We start from the raw sequence: 20,000 nt of genomic DNA, 5'->3' as shown, positions 1-20,000 counted from the left end.
AGCCTTCAAGTGTCACGTTTGACACATACGCCTCACGATACCATACATGTGTGTTTTGCGGTGGCGAGGAATGAGGGGTGTTTTTTAGTGGTTGGGTGTGTTGCTGAGTATGCATTAAGTGTGTGTTTGTAGCGCATGTCTTTGGTGGTAAGAGACTACTTGAGCGGGGGATTGTAAAATGCTCTCTTATGTGTCACCATCAGAGAAACGTTCTCAACCTTCTCGTCTGACTCACCCAGTGCTGTGTGTATCAGAGGTGTCAATTCTGGATTGGTAAAATAAAAACCTTGCCGATCCTATTGTGCTCACAAATCACCAAGTCAAGGAATTAGCTGGTGGAGAATTAGTTACATTGCACTGCCTTTGCATTCTTATCTTTGGAATGAGCTATGGCAACTGCTGAATGGGACAGAGGTTTTTTTCCCCTTGATTATATTTCATGGATATGCACAAATGTTCATTTGTATATTTGTTTATGCTTGCTCTCATAAGCATTGCAATGGATGCTTCCCTTATGCAAGGTCATAGTATGGAATGCAAGCATGTACAGTACTTATAGTGCAAGCAATGGGTGAAAAAATCGCTCACAAGGTGATACAAGCATGAAACTTGGCACAGGTGTTCTTTAGGACATGCTTATCAATATCAGGGGTGGAGCCACTCAGAATTCCATGTTGCATAGCAACGGTTGCTAGGTAAAGCATTTCCCTTAGCAACCAGCATTAATTATGCAGTTTTAAATTGATTTTGTGGTATTAAGGCATCTGTACCCTGAGCCATTGTCTTAAAATCATTGTAGCAATGCTGAAAAAGGCTACATATTACAAATATGCACCCTTTTCCTCACAGTAGAAACCAGCATCAATGAAAACAGGTTCCGAGCAATTGTTTGTATTGTATTGTGATCTGAATATTGACCGTGTGTCCTAAAATCACTACATGAATCCTTCAAGAGGTTATACATTAGCAACATGTGCAACAATGGCCCCTTTGATGTCATTTTTTTCCATTGAAGTCATAGCAATTGTGTGAAAAATACAGGGGTTGTACAAAATAATGGAAATACCTGTCATTTTAGAGTGGGACGTTTCATGGCACAAGTGGACCAGCCTGTTACCAATCTTCATTAACTGCACATTGCACCAGTAAGGTTAAGTGTGAAGATTCAATTAGCAGGGTAAGAGCACAGTTTTGCTCAAAATCTTGCAGTGCACACAACATTATGGGTGACATATGCACACAACATTATGGGTGACATATCAGAGTTCAAAAAGGAGAAATTCTTGGTGCGCGTGTAACTGTTGCATCTTTGACCAAGACAGCAAGTCTTGATGATGTATCAAGAGCCACAGCATCCAAGTTAATGTCTGCATACCACCAAGAAGGATGATCTTCATCCAAAGTGAATAACTGTGGATGCAAGAGGAAGCTGTCTGAACTCTCTGAAAGGGATGTTTCGGTGCTGACCCAGACTGTATCCAACCAAGAATTTCTCCTTTTTGAACTCTGATATGTCACCCATAATGTTGTGTGCATTGCAAAATGTTGAGCAAAACTGTTGAATCTTCACACTTCACCTTACTGGTGCAATGTGCAATTAATGAAGATTGGCCAACAGGCTGGTCCACTTGAGCCATGAAACTTCCCACTCTAAAATGACAGGTGTTTCCATTATTTTGTCCAACCCCTGTACATTATACACTTCTATTTACTTTTTGAAGACACAAGACAATGAACACAGTTAGGGCAGTGCTGTGTTGTTAATTGTAGCCTAAGTGATTCTTGACATGTCCTGGTAGCCTTTTATTAATCACTATATAAGTACAGTGAGTTGGGTGCTACAATATTAAGATACAAACTGGTATCCAAAAGTTGGGACACTTGGTATTTTGTAAATTGAAACAAAATACTCTTCAATCCATATAAACATTCAATCCATACATAAGATGGAGAGCTGTGCAAAGAGAGGAAAGCTGAAATGAAAGCAAACCAAGTTGGTTCCTCTACATCAGGAGAGTTTTGACCATGGGGTGGCCAGGTTGGGGCCCATTGAAATCTTGCTACTTGGAAATATAACATGTTCATATTCTGGTTCTGGGCATCCTGTGTGGTGTCCCGTTGAAAACAATGGCATTAGAATAGAATATAATAGAATAGATAAAAGAAAGCCTTAATTGACATTATACAAAGTATACTGAGATTTGAGCTTCCCTACAATATGCACAGTCCTTTACACTGTAGATTAACACAGTCCAGTAAGTGTAAGTTCAGTGTAGTGACAGCTTTGGGGAAGAATATTAATTTCAAATGAGGCTAAGTCTGTGTGGTGCTGAGCAGTTAGTGTGGTAACCCATTGATATTATTGTAGCATAAGCATATCTCATCATGCATGCAAACATACTCATATACAATTCATGCAGACTATTAGCTGTGGAACTCAGACTGTGAACACTGTGAAAACCAATTTCAGTCTCTTGCCATAGCTGATGTTTGTGAATCTGGTAAAATGGTGAGGGTTTTGGGAAGAATGTATGTGGTCTTTAAACACCTTCATCTATGACTGGGGCACTCTTGAACAATGCCTAAGGAACATTTCACTCCTCATAAGCACCATTGTCAGTTCTTGAGGTAGAATTTATATATTTCTCTACAGTTGTTAATGTCACACCTCCCTAAGAGATGGTCAAGGTGTGAGTTCTGTGATTCTATCTCAAGAAGGCTTCTCTAAACCGTTGCAATCCAATGACTCCCACTCACCAAGGCTATTCTGCCACAGCATATCAAGAAGGAAGTTGGCTATTGTAATGCAGGCATGTAGTGTCATATCGGCAGTTGTCCTCTCTGGCTGAGTGAGAATGGACTGGCTCAGCACAGTGGAAGATTCTTTGGTCAAATTTGCTTGAAGACAGTGCAAATTGTCCAGAGTTGCTGGTGTTCTTGATAGAGCAGATGTTAAGACTATACATGTGTTTATGCACATCTCAAATGTTGACTACACAAAGCTGACTGTGAGAAAACAATGCCTTTGGCAGTGAAATTCTGCCAATTGAAAATGTTCAATTCAATTCTGTCTAGCTATAGTCGATAGCAATCAATAGTTATCTGAAATATTATAGCCTAGTGTTATAAAGAAATGAAAGGTTTGGTACTTTTAACTTTGTAAATGCAATATACAGAGTCAGTAGAGGGGTGTATAATTATTATACTGACTAGTATAGGGAGAAACACATTTCTTTGCATTCCAAATACTGTTGTTTTGAATGTAACTTGTCTTTAACTTGACATATAATTAGGCCCGTGAGGTTGAAAGAATGTTAGTCATCCTAAAGATATGTGGCACCCATTTAGGTTTGGATTTAAATATTAATAATACTGGGGTAAGCATGAGGACCACTGTCAGATGACACTTCTCAACACAGCACGCATGTATCATGTAATATACTGTATGCATTCTTTCTTCCTGAAATTTGTTTTTTTTTGTCTGGTCAGTTGGCAGTATTTGGTACAGGTATATAATATAAATATAGGCCTGCCATATAGAGACATTTGTGAAGTCTGTTTCACTTGACATGATTTTAAAAAAGACATGACAATTTTTATTATTCACATAGTTACAATGATTTTGGGTGGATAAAATTACATCATAAGGGGTCATTATCGTACATATTTGCCATGTATAACCTCTTAAAGTATTGCTACAGTGATTTTAGGACAATGACTCTGGGTACAGATGCCTTCATACCACAAAATCAATCATAAATGGCATAATTGATACTGGTTGCTAGGGAAAATGCTTTACCTAGCAACCGTTGCTATGCAACATGGAATTCTGAGTGGCTCCACCCCTGATATTGATAAGCATGTCCTAATGAACACTTGTGCCAAGTTTCATGCTTGTATCACCTTGTGAGCGATTCTTCCAGTATTCAACACCCATTGCCTGCGCTACTTAGGTTTGACATGCAGAGAGATATTGAGTGTGATGTCCAGCTATCTGTAAGAGCAAGAACATGACCATGACACTTGGGAAAGTAGCACAAGCCGTTCAATTGCTGTTTGTCAGCTACTGTATGTGCAGTAATTGCATGGGCAAGGGATGGAGAGGTTGTGGCCAAGATGTGGCATGGACATCACTCAGACACCTTCTTTCAAGGAAATTCAACTACTCGAAATCGTGAGCGTGGTTGCTCCCTGACAGGCCTGGTGATCTATTTACTTTAATTATCTGCCATTGTATACTGAAACAGCATTTTACGTAAATGCACAGTTGCACAGTTACACATTTTCTCTCAGTGTGTGTGTGTGTGTTTTCGCTAAGGTGCACATATATCCATCTGTCGCGACGGAGCAAATGACTGATGGATAGCTACAAAGCCGCCAAAGTGTCTTGACGCAGTTGCTAACACCTGGTCCTGACTGTATGTGCCGGTAATAAGCCTGACTATACACAAAAACGGCCATGTGTGTCATGTGCGTTACGCCCCTTTTTTTGGGAAAACATTGGGGGAAAAGCCAATGCAAATTGGTGGTGTTGGGAAATAATAAACGAAAGACAAGGACCTGTAGACTAGCATTGTTCACGCTCAACATGCCAAAGACGTTTTGTGTTGTTGGCTGTTAAAATAATATAGGCAAACAGCTGTGGCTGAAGCATGGACTGTGTTCATTTAGGCTAGCCGATGTAGCATGTAAGTTAATGAGACATTCAGTTTGTTTTCCTCGAAAAAGGGGTGTACCGCACATTCACGAGCAAAGTACCCGGATGGCCGTTCATACGTATACGTTAATGTAACTCTGCCAAATTCAAATGTCTCCACAGAGTAGGACGGCATGGATCTATCCACTTTTGCAAGGTCATATGCAGGAATACATGCATATATTTAGTTTCAACATGCAGAGAGATATTGAATGTGATGTCAAGCTATCTGTAAGAGCAAAGAGATGACTCTGACACTTGGGAAAGCAGGACAAGCCGTTCAATTGCCGTTTATCAGCTATGTGCAGTAATTGAGTGGCAAAGGGAGGGAGTAGTTGTGGCCAAGATGTGGCATGGACATCACTCAGAGACCTTCTTTCAAGGAAATTCAACTAGTCGGAATTGTGAGCGTGATTGTTCCCCGACAGCCCTAGTGATTTCTTTACTTTCATTCTCTGCCATTGTACTATACTGAAGCAGCGTTTTAAATGCACAGTTGGTGCTCCATTTCCCCCTTCAGTGTGTGTGTGTGTGTGTGTGTTTTATCGCTAAGGTGCACATCGACATCTCCATCTGTCGGGATGGAGCAAATGAGTGATGGATAGCCACAAAGACGACGACACAGATGGACCCATAGCCCATCAGAGAAAGAATAAAAAAGGAAAAAAGACATTAGAGAAAAGGCTCTCTGTGTAGGAGTGCTGCTGAGTGCCGGCTGTGGAAACAATCATGGCTCCCGAAACGCTCACGACTCACTGCGTGTGTACATAGTCTACATACCATGCCATGCCAGAGTGATGGGGCTCAAGTCTGTCACGTGCACAATACACAAAGTGGCATTGTTGTGCATAACTCAGGATGGCATGGCTCAAATCTGTGGATTGATGAGAATGTGCATGCGCGCACACACACACGTGTCATACACACACACACACACAGGCACGCACACACACACACACACACACACACACACACACACACACACACACACACACACACACACACACACACACACACACACACACACACACACACACACACACACACACACACACACAGGAATGCAGACCAGAGGTAGCCTGGTCAAACAGGCATTCGTAGCACACTGCAGATTTTACAGAGGGTATGCGGCATTGGCAAATGTTTGGCTCCAGGTGTTCCAAGGATACAAGGACGTTTATTTGTCATATACAGAGGGACTTTCCTGTCACATGTCATGAAATGAATGGGCGGTGCAAAAAGTGTGCAGAAGAAAGGTGTGTGTGTGTGTGTGTGTGTGTGTGTGTGTGTGTGTGTGTGTGTGTGTGTGTGTGTGTGTGTGTGTGTGTGTGTGTGTGTGTGTGTGTGTGTGTGTGTGTGTGTGTGTGTGTGTTTGCGTGTGCTTGTGTGTGTGTGTGTGTGTGTGTGTGTGTGTGTGCGCGCGCGTGCGTACGGGTGCGGGTGCGGGTGTGTGTGAAACACCTTCTCAGTCTCTCTGTTCTTGCCCTATAACAGCACAGTCATACTTGGTTCTGTCTTGACACAGTCGCCTACACCTGGTCCTGTCTGTATGTACACGTAATTAGCCTGACTATATGTAAATGTAACTGTGCCTAATTCAGATGTCGTCCTCGAAGTAGGAGCAGCTGTCATATAAACACTCTGCTTTCTAATTGATCCTGTAAAGACAACCATGTCAACTGAAACAAACCCAAACGACCACAATAGGGAAAGAAAGTAATTGAATTGAAGTGCGTACTCAGAAGACCTCTGTTACTGTCCACTTGTGTGAACGATAAAAACTGTGTTCTTAGTTTTTCTAAGTATAGTAGTATAAGATTATATTTGTGATTATATTTGTTATTGTTGTTGGAGAATGGTAATTGGGATGTGTGTTGATGTGAAGGGACTGTATGGTCAAAGGGCGGAAGGATATGTCGAGCTAAGGGCGAAAGGACGTATGGAATGGAATGTATATGATGTGGCCGGATTCTTTAAGAAGGCTCGTGAGATTACCGTTGAGGGAATAAAGTGAACTGTGAATCGTATAACTCTGTGCTGTGTATTCTTACCCAGGACCCAAGGACTAATAGTGAAGTAAGATAAGTGTTAGAGTAGCAATAATGTCACTTCTGTCAATTGTTACTCTAATTGTTGTCTTCTGATACATAATAGTCTGTCCCTCTGCTTTGGTAGGTATGCAAGTTCTGCCATTGACAGACAAGCAGGAACATCAATGAGGAAGGTAAGCACATGGACACAAAAAAAGATACAAACACTTCTCTTCCCTTGCTTGATTTATTAGCTATTTTTGTTTGTCATCAACGGTGAAGGCTGTCAAAGAGAGACAAGCTCTAATGGAAGATAAAATGATTACAGAAGTTCCGCTTTCTCTTTCCCCTCCTTTGGTTTTCTCTATATTTCTCTAATACCCCTCCCTCTCTAATGTGTTTCTTTCCTCCACCCACTCTTTTCTCTCTCTCTCTCTCTCTCTCTCTCTCTCTCTCTCTCTCTCTCTCTCTCTCTCTCTCTCTCTCTCTCTCTCTCTCTCTCTCTCTCTCTCTCTCTCTCTCTCTCTCTCTCTCTATTCCAGTCAGTGCACTATGCCTCGTTAAGGACCAAGACCAAAAAGAAGAGCAAAGGTAAGGAAATCTGCTGATGGGAAAGTAATGCACCTCCGGTAAACACACTCGTATTGATATGTCTGTCTGTGGGCAAAGTCTCCTGGGCACCATCGTGCACTCTGACTGTAAATTCGAAAAGCTACACTCATTCTGTCAGGAAGACCACACCCCTAAACCTACTATGCTTCATCACAGCCTTTATGTAGCTCTATTACAGTAAGCTTAATCATAGAAAACTACTTTCAAAGTGTTAATCTATCGCAACCATATACTGCACATTGTGGAGGTCTTTGACGTAGAATTTGTACGGTGTTACATGGTACCTGAAATCAGGCATGGAACATTATTATTATTTTTGAAATATATTTTTAGGGGCTTATATGCCTTTATTTGATAGGACAGTCTGAGATGGTGACAGGAAGCGAGTGGGACAGAGACGGGGTGGGATCGGGAAATGACCCCGGCCGGACTCGAACCGGGGTCCCCGTGGGTATGCAAGCCCAAATGTGGGGGGCTTAGCACGCTGCGCCACAGCGCCTGGCATGGAACTTTATTAACTTGGTCCATAACTTCAAATGATTTCATCATCTTGTTTTGCTTTATGGTCTATGAATGTACCATATATGTATGTCCAACGCTCTGTATAATATTTATCTTATTCATTTGTGATGTGGGACCAGGGTAAATGTGCACATCCGACAACACTGTGTATTTAATGTGTGTTAAGTTAATAAAATAGACCTAGTCAAGTCAAGTCAAATTTATTTTTATAGCGCATTTCATACACGGGTGCAAATCAATGTGCTTGACATAAAAATAAAGGTAAAAGAAAGATTGTGTAACACATCATTAATGTGTGTAAATAATTTTGTGGGTTCAGGATCGCTGAGCAATGCGAGCCGCAGGAGGATCGCGTGTAAGGACCTGGGCCATGGCGACTGTGAGGGCTGGCTGTGGAAGAAGAAAGACGATACGGGCTACTTCACTCAGAAGTGGAAGAAGTACTGGTTCGTCCTGAAGGATTCGGACCTCTACTGGTACACCAACCAGAATGTAAGGCTTGTTCTTGTGCTTGTGCTCATCTGTCCTTCAAGTCACTACATGTGATACTTGTGCTATTGTGTTCATGTGGTAACCCATTTTAGCCTGGAGCGACAAATACACTGCATTCAGGCTCTTGAGATCTGAGTTTTCAAAATTTGAAATGTAGGTACATCAGAGCGGAATGAACACATTCTAATACAAAATGCAACTTATTCCATGTTTTGATGTGCTTCTGCGGCTGAGATATTTAGGTTTTAATAGACAGAGGGCACCCTTTCCCAAAAAGGACATAGGGCTAAAATGGGTTAAACAATGATTTGTGAGATTTGTTAGACATGTGCTTGTTTGGCCAATATGTTACTCTCTATGCTACTCTATCGAAGCCTCACGGATAAACTGGTACACCGTAAATAGGCAGTGTTAACTCAACACTTGAACAGTACTCTGAGACCAAATACAAGATATTGAATTAATATTGCATTTTCTTTACTGTGTAGACTATGGCAAGATTAGACAGGCCGTCACTTAGCATGCTCACTCTGAAGACAATCTCTGCAATGCAAATATTTTGGTTTGGACTTGTCAGTAAGATTAGAGTATTTCATCCCACTCAGCTGAAATGCATAGTTGCTATTTTAGCATACATTACAATGATTCAAGGTACTACAGTATATGTGATATTGTGCCATTTTGAAGTCTTATTTAACAATTTTGACCAAAACAAGATCATCATTCTAAAATCATTATTCATTGTGAAACAGTTAAGTACACCCATATTGACTTGGAGATAGACATCTTACTTCCGTCGCACAATAGATTGAGTCATTATTCTTTGACAGCCATAATCTGATGCACAGTGCAGTCTTTCATTCCTCTTGTCTCTTGTCACATTCTTTGCCCTAATGTGACTGGCACTCTCACAAGGTAAAAAAAATGGGGTGTCCATGTTTCAGAGCAAACTTATATACATCCAAATTCCAGTATTTACAACACTGAGATCAAATTACTCTAACAAAGAGTCAAAAGTCAGGATAAAATTCTGCAGGTGGCGAGTGTAATTTCAACTCCATCTGTCTTAATGTTTACACAGTGTTGAGTACAATTAACGCTGAAAAATGTTACACTGGACAAAGAGTAAACGTAGCCTAATACTGTTTTTTTTGTGATTCACTGTTTTTTTTATTTATGAACACATTCCAGTGATCAATACCCAACCACCCCACCCCAGCCTTAGATACAAATCACATGACCCATTAGGTTATAAATGAAAAACTGAAAAAAGGGTACAAAAAAAAGAAAGAAAGTTAAAGCTAACAATAGTCACAGCATATTATTTACCTAATACCATAGCTTGTGTGGGTGGACGTAATACTGTTTTTGAGTGGAACTGAGGGTATGTTTATATGATGGCGATGAAAAGAGAAGACGCAAAAGTGGCGTCTCCTCTAAATGTTTTCATTCGCGTTTAGACGATCATTGTTTATATGAAGACGCAAGAGTGTGTGATATTCGATTGGATGCATTCCAGAAAGCTGTGTTGTGGTGTGATAGAACCCCGGTATGTCCGCGAGCAAGCGCAGACACTCTAATTTGAGGGTTTAGCCGTTTAGGCAGAGAAGCAACCCGGGTCGTCTTCAGAACTACACACTCTGGAAGGAGGATTTTTTCATCTTCAAGCCCCCATGGCGGGGTCACAGTGTAAACAAAAGGAACTTTTGATCAAATATTGTGTCGTCTTCCTTCGCAATCGTTGTCATATAAACGGCCCCTGAATGTCATCTGAATGGCGGTGCACAATTCTGTCAGAGTTAAATTAACACTGGCATTTTTACCGTGCAGGACGAGAAGGCCGAGGGTTTCATCAGTTTGCCCGAGTTCCGGATAGACAGAGCCATCGAGTGCAGGAGGAAACAGTAAGTGGATGTGTGGATGTATAATATCTCCCCCCTCACCCTCCCGCTCCCACTCCCACTCCAAAACCAGCCCTCCCCAATCATAAACCATGTCACGTCTCAATAAGCCCGCAGCCAGCGGTGAAGAGGAACAGGAGCCACGAGCGGGGATTGCAAAGCCCATCTGACTGGCCCCGCTTAGATGAATCCCTTTGTTCCCTGAATTTGTTTTTAATACTTTCTCATTCCCTGAATATATGCTTCTTCTTTTTGCTCTAGTCTATGGTATGCATGCATGCATGTTTCATTTTTTTCTGACTCCAAGGCAGTCGATGTCTTTATGTAGATATGGTATATTCATGTATGTGTGTGTGTGTGTGTGTGTGTGTGTGTGTGTGTGTGTGTGTGTGTGTGTGTGTGTGTGTGTGTGTGTGTGTGTGTGTGTGTGTGTGTGTGTGTGTGTGTGTGTGTGTGTGTGTGTGTGTGTGCACATGCATGTGTGTCTCTGAGCGTTTCCGTGTGATGCTGAGGTCATGGGGAGAATGCATGCATATAGCATAGCATTTGTGGCTGTATGTTAGCCCTTCAGGCCAAAGACTAAGTAGGTCGCCAACTGCAGCTGGGGCTTGTCTCATAGCGCCATTGTCTCTACTGGTGCTACTATTGCTACTGGTGCTACTGTTGGTGTTTTTGCACCTGCTGTGGCTGTTGTGGAGTATTGCAGTACAGGCACACTTTTCTTTGCATGACCAGCTATGGACTTCTGAACTAAGGGATCCCTTTTAGAGCATGGAGAACACAACACTTCTAAAGTCACTGTCTAATCAAAGTATTTATTTTGAAAGCTCACTTTTTAATTATATTTTCGGGCTTTTTGCAGCTTTATTTGTGATAGGACAGCGAGAGAGATGGGAAGCAAGTGGGGAGAGAGAGACGGGGAAGGGCCGGCAAAAGACCCAGGCTGGAATCGAACCCCAGGTCGTCTGTGCCGTGTCCGACCGCTTTAACCACAGCAGGGTCAAAAGCTCACATTTTGAACTGGAACTGTAGTGTGTTGTCCTTTTTCCACACTCTAAAAGGAGTATTACGGTGGAAAGTTTGCATGATGTTTGACCTTCTCTCACATCGGTATCCTTTTACAACCCCTATTCTATTACAGTGCTTTCAAGGCCTGCCATCCGAAAATCAAGAGTTTCTTTTTCGCCACAGACCATTTAGAGGAGATGAACCGGTAAGGCCTTTCTACTTCTTGTCTTCCCCTTCTACATTTCCTTTTCCCCACTTTCTACTGTTCATTATATTCTTATTAATGCCTGTGTGATGCGTTCACCCTACTCTTATGTCCCCCTTTTATCCTCTCCACTCCATTTCACTCTCCTTCGTTGTGTTCGCTAGTCTCCCCCCTATTATATTATTTTCCACTTTCCCTTTTTTCTGCCTTTTCCTATCTCATCCTTACCACAGTTTTCCCCAGAACACTTTCTAGTCAAGATCGATGGGGTCAGCCTGTGTCTGAGACATGTGACTCCCGACTATTATGATTGGAAAGGTTGTGTTGTGCAGTTTGATATGAAATATGATATAACATCCCCTCTCCCAAAATAAACATAGGTTAAGCTATTTTTCAAACAATCTGCACTACATTCTTTCAGGGAACTTAGTCAGCCAAGGTGGTAGGTGTTTGTTGTCAAGGTGGCCGCCTTTACTATAAGTCTTGGGGGAAAGCTTGCTTACATCTCTTCTCTTCTACCCTGTTCTTTTTTTTTGCCCTGTCCTCTCCGGTACTTCCTTCTATTCCCTCTCAGTGTATCCTCTCGAGTCTATACCACACCTGCACTGATCGGGGCCATGAGCTTGACGTTCTCCCCCTGTACTGTGTTTATTTTTTGCTCTCTCTCAGATGGATGAACCGTTTGGGCCTGGCTGCCATTGGCTACACCCCAGACGACCCTGTTCCCCGCCCAGACGAAGGTGAGAACATGTCGTCTCTATACCAGCAGCTAGCATTAATCACGGAGGACACTGGCTGCAGACTGGCCCGTTGGCAGCGCTACACAGTAAAAAAACGCAGTGTTAATCCAACACAACACAGTGTTCTGGAAACAAAAATACAATCTAAATGGTGTTGCGTTGACTCTATAAGTGTTGAATTACGTAACACTGTTTTTTTTACTCTGTACAGTCCTGCTGCTTACAACACTTGCAGTATGTTCACTGTCCAGTCAGACCAATCTGTCGGGCATTTATGTAAAATATGTCGCCTGTTTTTTTGTTATCGTGTGGTCTTGTCTGTTGTTTACTTTGCCATCTCGGTCTTGTCTGTTGTTTATGAGTAGTTGTGCCTGCTGTCTGACACATCAGAATGTTTAATACAGTATGTAGACTGCTCAATTTGAAGGGTTAGTCTATAGCCCATTGATTGGTACCGTAATGTGTTCCACTTTGAGGGAGAGTCCTCATCTGCTGCCAGGTGACTATTGATTTGATATTCTCATATCATAATGCTGTGGTCTTTCGGCTTCCTGCTACTGCTGTCCGCTCGCTACCAGTGGCGCCAGTGGTTTCTAAACTTTTTTCCATAGCATTTCCAATCTCATGGAGAGTGTCCCAGGGAAAACAATGATGCCTTAATTTCTCCCCAATCGATCCATGTTACAGTTAACCCCCCATGACCCCTCCAAGACAAAATTCCTACCTGTCCATTGGCCTCACCTATCATGGCTGGCATTCACACTGTCGAAATCAAGGTTGTTCGATTCAAAATGCCACCATTTGTGGAAATGTGTTATTTTCTTACCTCCCCTAGAGTAAAATAACTGAGTTTAACCTTTCTCCTGTTCATCAAGCCATTCTCTTAGTCTAGCGATACTTGTAGCACAAAGCTAGCATGGATCATGTGACCTCATCTTTGGTATCAGCTGCACATGTACATGTGTGTATGGTTTTATGCACATGACCATTAGAACATTACCTTTAACTGGATGTCACCCATGTTTGTTTCTTTGGCAGACTACTGGAGTGAAAGTGACCAGGAGGAGATGGAGGGGTCCATGACCCTCAAACACGACAGTTACCACCGAGGCCACAGTGTAAGTACACTGTGACATCTCACATCATGCACACAAAAACAATAAGAAAACACACTCAAGTAAATACAAATGCATGTCAATTGTATGACAGTTGTAAGATGGTGAATACTTTTAAGCAGATGTACGTATGCAGCACCATGCCAATTTCACCATACATACTGTACATATAATACATTGCATGTGCTGCAGCCTATACTGTGAGATATGTCTCCTTCACAAATACAAACATGCTTGCTTCTCAAAGTATCTGTTCTCTCACACTGCAGAACATATACCACACTGATCCACATCAGTTGCTGCCCATACCCATATAGTTCATCTATAAGGGTCATTTCATGTGAAATCAGACGCTTTGGGACCCGACCGATCCGGATTTCAATCATACTTGGTGTGCCTTTTTAGTAGCAAGGTAGCACCCCAGAACTGCATTGGTTTGAATCTGACACTAATATTAAGGGAGAAACAGACTAGGAAAGGTTCACATTTTAGGGTAGGACACTATACATTCAGCCTTGAATATCACTGATTCTTGAGAAAGTGGCTAAAACAGGTTGTAATGTTGACAGAAAAAAACAAAGTGAATTACAAAATTATATGGTATATCCTCGTAGACTAAGGTCTTGGCTTTTCAGAAATGCACAAGGCCAATCTCCCCATTATGTATTTTTTTCAGAAATCAGGCTTTTCTCCGATCATACCTTGTTTTTTGTCAACACCGTCAGACACAATTAAAAGTTATTAAAATTGTATTGATTTGGTTGCATATGTATCTGGAGATTTTAAGTGATTATGTGTATTTTTTGGTTCACACATATGCCTTTAAATGTTGAAAATTCACTTTTGTTCTATTTTAATACTGTTTCATGTGTTCTAATTTTAAAATATGTACCGTCATACGATGCTTACTTAACGCCTAAATACAACAAACAATTTTTTGTAATTTCACAAATATTCGTGTAGGCTTAAATTGGCTATTACTTTGATATTTCAACAACTCCTAAGGAAAATGTTGTAAGAACATTCCTTTAAAATGTCCAAAACTCCTTCTTACGGTGGTGACTTAAGAACTGACGGTGGTGACAGTAATCTGAGAGTGGTGAAAGTGGCCTAATTAGTACCTGCATTTAGCAAAATAAATAGCCCTCTCAAGTCAAGTCAATGGCATCTTGCATAAACACTTTATTTTTGTGTGTGCACAGTATGAGCATGTGTTTTTACTTCATTAGTTAGATTATCTAGGAAGTAAGCCACTGGTTGTTGAAAATGTGGTAAAAACAGCTTTTAAGTGGTTCAAATCCAAAATATAGAGGTGTATTATCATAGATGTAGGTCTTGGCTGTGCAGTGAATGCATTGGCCAAGCTCCCCATGTTTAACATTTTTCATAAAATGGGCTCTTTCTTGTTTTGTCAACAGCGGCAGACAGAATTAGAAGTAAAATCACATGTTTACTGTATTAAAGTGAATTACTTTAACAATTCAACATAACTGTAGATACTTATTGTATGCATATTCTTAAAACATGTCAAAAACACGTAAAAGATGTGTTTTTTGGTGAACTCCATCAGATGTCACCACCGTCAGGTTTTCTGACAAAAAAAACCTCCAAATGCACCTCAGTGGTGGCTAGAGTATCATTTTGGATCACAATTATTACTAACATGCCTAGTAATGTTTCATTAACCAGCACAATTTAGTAAAATATGGAACAACATGATGAGCAGAACAAAATCTGACGGTGGTGACATCTGACGGTGTGAGACAAAAAAACACTCTTTTAAATATTATGCATTGTTTGTTCACATTAGCCATTTCATTTTCGCTCTGTTACGTGGGTGCTTCATACCTTTTCTGAAAAAAATTATATTTGTTAACATTAATGTAATACAATACTATTAAAACCCCCGACGGTGTTGACAGTTTATGGTTGGGACAGTACCAGTGTCCAAACAAATTAACAAATTGAGGACAAAATAATGAACTTACAGGAGCTTCAGTGATGGTGAAGTAGGCAGTAGAGCTAAAGGTTTGAAAAGGGGTCCTCAGTAATGAAAATTACCTTGTGCATACCTGATTTTATTGTCTTTTAGAAAAAATCTGAAGGTGGTGACCAATATGCTGGACACATTTTGAGCAATCAGTAAATAATAGTAAATATTGTTTTACATCCACTATGTGCACATCTGTAGAACCACTTTAATATGGTCTTCCACATCATGGTGATATTGTTCAATTCTGTTGGTGATTTTTGTATTTTAAGTCAATTGAAATGATGATGCCAGTCCTTGGGACAGGCGTTTTTACAGGGTGTGGACAGGTTTATAGCCATGAAAAGTAATAAAATTACACTTAAATATTTCCAAAAAAAGTGTATTCGTGTGACAGACCCCTTGGCCATTACCTGGGTTCATTTTGTTTGTGAAAATTTAGTTGATTTTCAACAGAATTAATATTTTACTGCAGGGACATGTTTTTGCCAAACTTTCAAGAATCAGTGATATATCAGTCAGTGTCAGTCACAAAAAGATGCCTGTGGTATTGTTTGAAAGCTCTTTTCTGGCTCTACATATTACACAATCAGCTTGGAATACAACAACTCTCAGAATATGAATTATGATAAATTGAAAAATTAAAAATTGAATATCTAAAAAAACTATATTTTAAAATGGCCAGTTCCTTGTACAAACGTAGCCGGCAATGTCATTAGCAACACCTCAAATGCTGGTGTTCGGTTCTTTATTCATTTCAGAGAGAATTTGACTCACAAATATGGCATCATACAGACTACTTGCTAATAATATGGTAATACCATAGTAGCATCACATGACAAAACAAAAACAAAACAAAAATGGTCAGTTTCCATGGTCCCAGGTTTCAGAAACTAAGGCAGATGTCCATTTATACACACCAAATGATGATATGTGAATGTTTGAACATTCCTTCTCTGTGTACCTGTGTCATCTTCCCTTTACCGTACTTTAAAGAGATAATCAATGGCTACACTCTCATTTTGTACTCTACCAGTGTATTTGAAGCAGCAGCTGTGTCTTTTTTAGGTAATGTATAAGTACGTCCCGTTGCAGTTAGGTTCCACTACCAGAAGCACATCCTGATGATCCATGACAAGTCTATCTGGTCTGAAGGGAAAAGTGAAGGATGGAGATGGTCCATGAGGATGCTGGAAGTTCAGTTTCACCTCTCCAGTGCTCGGCATACATTCCTCAACACGTGCTAGCCACCAGTTGCCATCATATACAGCTACAACATACCCTTTGATGCTTGAAAATGTAACACATTCCTTTACTGAGCTCACTCTTTCAACTCCTTCTCTGAATGCGGAAAATGGCCTAATGTCCATTGACAATGGGCAGAAGCTGTGTAGTTTTTGAGTACCTGGAATAGTTCTTGCAGATTCAAACCTCTTCAACAGGGTTCTCAGCTTCATGATGGTGCATCTCTCTCAAGGACATCCATTGCCAGTTTGCCACAACAGAGATGTACCATCATGAAGCTGAGAACCTGTTGAAAAGGTTGGAATCTGCAAGAAAGAACTTTTCCAGGTACTCAAAAACTACACAGCTTCTGCCCATTGTCAATGGACACAGTGGAAGTTAGGCCATTTTCAGCATTCAGAGAAGGCAGAGTTGAAAGAGTGAGCTCAGTAAAGGAATGTGTTACATTTTCAAGCATCAAAGGGTATGTTGTAGCTGTATATGATGGCAACTGGTGGCTAGCATGTGTTGAGGAATGTATGCCGAGCACTGGAGAGGTGAAACTGAACTTCCTGCATCCTCATGGACCATCTCCATCCTTCACTTTTCCCTTCAGACCAGATAGACTTGTCATGGATCATCAGGATGTGCTTCTGGTAGTGGAACCTGTAACTGCAACGGGACGTACTTATACATTATCTAAAAAAGACACAGCTGCTGCTTCAAATGCACTGGTAGAGTACAAAATGAGAGTGTAGCCATTATCTCTTTAAAGTACGGTAAAGGGAAGATGACACAGGTACACAGAGAAGGAATGTTCAAACATTCACATATCATCATTTGGTGTGTATAAATGGACATCTGCCTTAGTTTCTGAAACCTGGGACCATGGAAACTGACCATTTTTGTTTTGTTTTTGTTTTGTCATGTGATGCTACTATGGTATTACCATATTATTAGTAAGTGGTCTGTATGATGCCATATTTGTGAGTCAAATTCTCTCTGAAATGAATAAAGAACCGAACACCAGCATTTGAGGTGTTGCTAATGACATTGCCGGCTACGTTTGTACAAGGAACTGGCCATTTTAAAATATAGTTGTTTTAGATATTCAATTTTTAATTTTTCAATTTATCATAATTCATATTCTGAGAGTTGTTGTATTCCAAGCTGATTGTGTAATATGTAGAGCCAGAAAAGAGCTTTCAAATAACACCACAGGCATCTTTTTGTGACTAACACTGACTGATATATTCAAGGCTGAATGTATAGTGTCCTACCCTCACATGTGAACCTTTCCTAGTCTGTTTCTCCCTTAATATTAGTGTCAGATTCAAACCAATGCAGTTCTGGGGTGCTACCTTGCTACTAAAAAGGCACACCAAGTATGATTGAAATCCGGGTCGGTCGGGTCCCAAAGTGTCTGATTTCACGTGAAATGACCCATAACTTAAAACCTACGATAAGTCAATGGATCCGTGTGGCATGCATGTAATACATTTTAACTGTATTAAGCCCCAAAATAGTGGCATACCCCTTTAACTTTAACTTTTGACACCACTGTGTTGTTGTCATCCCTGTGTCTGTTATCTCTCTCCAGACCTCGTCCACTAGCTCTCCCCGTTCCCCAAGCGCCACTTCTCCACTATTTAGTTATATCAAGTTGTATAGTAAAGTTCGACTGTGTTCTCAAAGCAGAGTCCCTGTGCACAACCACTGTCCAGGTGCTGGTGATGTCAGTAAAAGTAATCCAAGTAAAGGGGAGATAAATTACCGCACACTCGTTTTCTTTGCTGGTAGTTTATTAGGTGAACAACACGTTTTGCTTTTGCTTCATCAGGTTCACTCCTTGCATGTCACCCATAGGTGATAAGGGTGATTACCTGGTCACATGACCTCACCCACTTTCATCCAGGACACCCATGTTATACTGCGTTGTTGTTATTGTTGTCTCTGTCTGCTGTCCTTCCAGACCTCGTCCACCAGCCCCTTCCCCGAGCGCCACTTTTCCACTATTTACAGTAGTTATATAAAGTTACAGAAATAGTTACAATATATTAATACTGTCCTTCTGCTGTGTTGTTATTGTTGTCTCTGCTGTCCCTCCAGACCTCGTCCACCAGCCCCTTCCCCGAGCGCCACTTCTCCAGCGGCTCCAACTTCTCCCACTCCTCGGCCGAGGAGGCGCACTCCACCTCCACCGGCTGCCGGCCCACGCACCACGCGCGCGAGCGCCGCTCCTGGCAGGACCTGATCGAGACGCCGCTGACCAGCGCCGGCCTGCACTACCTGCAGACTGCCGAGGCCGACGCCGAGTGGGGCGGCATCCCCGGCGGACCCCAGCTGGCGCCCAGCCTCTCCCCGCCCGAGCTGCGCCGGCACCAGGCCACGCTGCCCGCCCGCCCAGCGGCACCGGACCCCGCACCAGGACCGCGACGGGCCCTTCCCGCTCACGGACAGCGAGGAGCGGGGAGGGTCTCGCGGAGGCGGCGGCGGCGGCGGAGGAGGCGGGGGTGGTGGTGGCGGCAGGTCTCACGGCCACAAGCAGCGCAGCCACAGCCTGCCGCGCAACCGCGACGCCCAGGCCGCGCTGGCACGCCACACCCACGGTACGCTGCGGCCGCGCGCGCCCACGTGCGCACCGCGAGGAGGTGGAGGAGGACGAGGACGAGGACGAGCTTGAAGAAAGTGGTGGAGGAGGAGGCTGGCAGCGGAGGAGGAGGAGGTGGCGGGGGTTTTCCAGGCGCAGGCACGGCAGCCGGCGGCGGGACGGAGGAGAGCGGGTGTGCGAGGCGGTGGAGCGAGAGGCCGAGGTCGAGAGAGAACGCGAACGGGGGCGCGAGAGGGATCGAGAGCACGGCTCCGGGTCCGGGTCCGGGTCTGGAGGCGGAGGGGAGGCAGCGATGGACGGGCTACAGGAGCTGTACCGCACCCTGGAGCAGGCCAGCCTGTCAGCCTTCGGGCAGCAGCGGCCCTCCACCAAGCAGGAGTTCCGGCGCTCCTTCGTCAAGCGCTGCAACGACCCGGCCACCAACGACCGGCTGCATCGCATACGGGCCCTGCGCAGCACGCTGAAGGTAAGAGAGGCGGAGTGGGAGGGAGGCCGGGAGTACGAGGGTGAGAGAGGGAGAGCTACATCTAGGGACCGGGGACACAGGGTGACAGGGAGGGGGATACAGGAGGGTAAAGTGGTGATGGGAGAGTGGGAGGGGGTAGCGGGGTGGTGGGAGAGTGGGAGCGTGGGAGAGGATAGTGGGGTGGTGGGTTGGGGAGAGGGGTAGAGGTAGAGGAAAGGGAAAGGAAAGCGAAGTAGAAAGGACAGAAAGGAAAGAAGTGGAGAGGGAGGAGGGGAGGAAAGGAAGGGGAAGGAAATGAATGAGAGCAATAGAAAGTTGGAGGTTGAAATACACGTGATAACATTGCAGCCAGTTAAACTTAAAAAAGTAAGCTAACTCAACTTGAGAT

General features: G+C 42.8%; 1 protein-coding gene across 1 annotated transcript in view; it reads left to right on the top strand.

The window, feature by feature from the left end:
* The window catches only part of si:ch211-26b3.4 (connector enhancer of kinase suppressor of ras 2), an 87,340-nt gene that overhangs the window by 53,801 nt on the left and 13,539 nt on the right, over positions 1-20,000 (top strand). The window contains exons 15-21 of the mRNA XM_063203896.1: positions 6,872-6,920; positions 7,269-7,317; positions 8,180-8,352; positions 10,183-10,256; positions 11,395-11,466; positions 12,136-12,206; positions 13,245-13,324. Of these exons, the coding sequence (XP_063059966.1) occupies positions 6,872-6,920; positions 7,269-7,317; positions 8,180-8,352; positions 10,183-10,256; positions 11,395-11,466; positions 12,136-12,206; positions 13,245-13,324 (568 nt within the window). The remainder of the gene's footprint in view (positions 1-6,871; positions 6,921-7,268; positions 7,318-8,179; positions 8,353-10,182; positions 10,257-11,394; positions 11,467-12,135; positions 12,207-13,244; positions 13,325-20,000) is intronic.

Source organism: Engraulis encrasicolus, chromosome 7 (assembly GCF_034702125.1).
Source record: "Engraulis encrasicolus isolate BLACKSEA-1 chromosome 7, IST_EnEncr_1.0, whole genome shotgun sequence".
NCBI classification, from domain to species: domain Eukaryota; kingdom Metazoa; phylum Chordata; class Actinopteri; order Clupeiformes; family Engraulidae; genus Engraulis; species Engraulis encrasicolus.
The sequence above is the reverse complement of the archived record's forward strand: the minus strand, read 5'-3'. Positions and strand labels throughout refer to the sequence as shown.